General features: G+C 47.7%; 1 protein-coding gene across 1 annotated transcript in view; it reads right to left on the bottom strand.

Annotated features, from left to right (window-relative positions):
• Positions 1 to 209: 209 nt before the first annotated feature.
• LOC110287810 (beta-defensin 12-like) overlaps positions 210 to 986 on the bottom strand; it is a 2,706-nt gene continuing 1,929 nt past the window's right edge. The window contains exon 3 of the mRNA XM_021154333.1: positions 210 to 325. Coding sequence (XP_021009992.1) covers positions 210 to 325 — 116 coding nt within the window. The remainder of the gene's footprint in view (positions 326 to 986) is intronic.

Below are 986 nucleotides of genomic sequence, written 5' to 3' on the forward strand. Positions count from 1 at the left end.
ATGAGTGTTCTGGAGACGTGCAGTCATGTCTGCTTGTGTAGAAGGCATTCATTGCTGTTTTGACTGTGGTCATCTTAAAATTAGAATGAAGCACAGAAGCAGACTTAGTGAGATGGGCCTGAGCAGTGCTGATTGTGGCCCTGTGAAGCCACAGATGTTCTCTCCTTGACCATCCATCCAGCACGGCTTGGTCACTGGGTTCAGATTCTCTACCGACAGCAGAAGAAGTTCAGCTTGCACAAGCCTGCAATCTTCTCATTATCTATGCATGTTCTCCTGCANGTCTTCCAGCNGAGCCTGCATATCTTGCACACAACAAACTCCCCTGTGCCAGGAAAGAGCTGCTGAGATGTTTGCTGGAACTTTGTGGGAATGGGAAGAATATCTGTGTGTATGACCAGGAGTGTTTTCTAGAATTAGGCCAGAGGCGTTGGGGATAGCTCAGTTGGCAAAGTGTTTCTTGGGTCAGCATGGGACCCTGAGTATGATCCTCCATGCACAGGTAAAAAGCCAGGCATTTGTGTCACTNACAGTCCTCAGCTGGGGAAGCAGGGATAGCTGAATCTCAGCGGNCAGTCTAGCTGAGTTTGTGGTAGATTCTGTCTCACAAAACAAGGTGGATGGCTTCTGAGGAATGACATTTAAGTTTGACCCATGGGCTCCACACATACATGCATACACACACACTCACGCTGTAAGAAGAGCACTACCCCATAGCATCTGCTTACCACAGTGTGGAGCTGAAAAGAGTTAAAAGCAATAGGTAACCATCACCACGCCCCCCAAGTGTTTANTGTCTTTCATGGGCCCNGATGTAAGTGACAGCAACATCTATTCTTCAGAACTAGAAAAAGGTTTTGGGCATCTTCTTCTGTNACTCTCAGCTTTGAAGCAGAGTCTCTCTCTGAACCTTAGTTCATTTGCCTAGCTGTTCTGGTTCCCAGGGAACCACCTAGCTCTGCCCTTGAACCTCCTAGTTCTAACCC

The sequence above is a fragment of the Mus caroli genome, unplaced genomic scaffold (assembly GCF_900094665.2).
Source record: "Mus caroli unplaced genomic scaffold, CAROLI_EIJ_v1.1 scaffold_23452_1, whole genome shotgun sequence".
Lineage (NCBI taxonomy): Eukaryota > Metazoa > Chordata > Mammalia > Rodentia > Muridae > Mus > Mus caroli.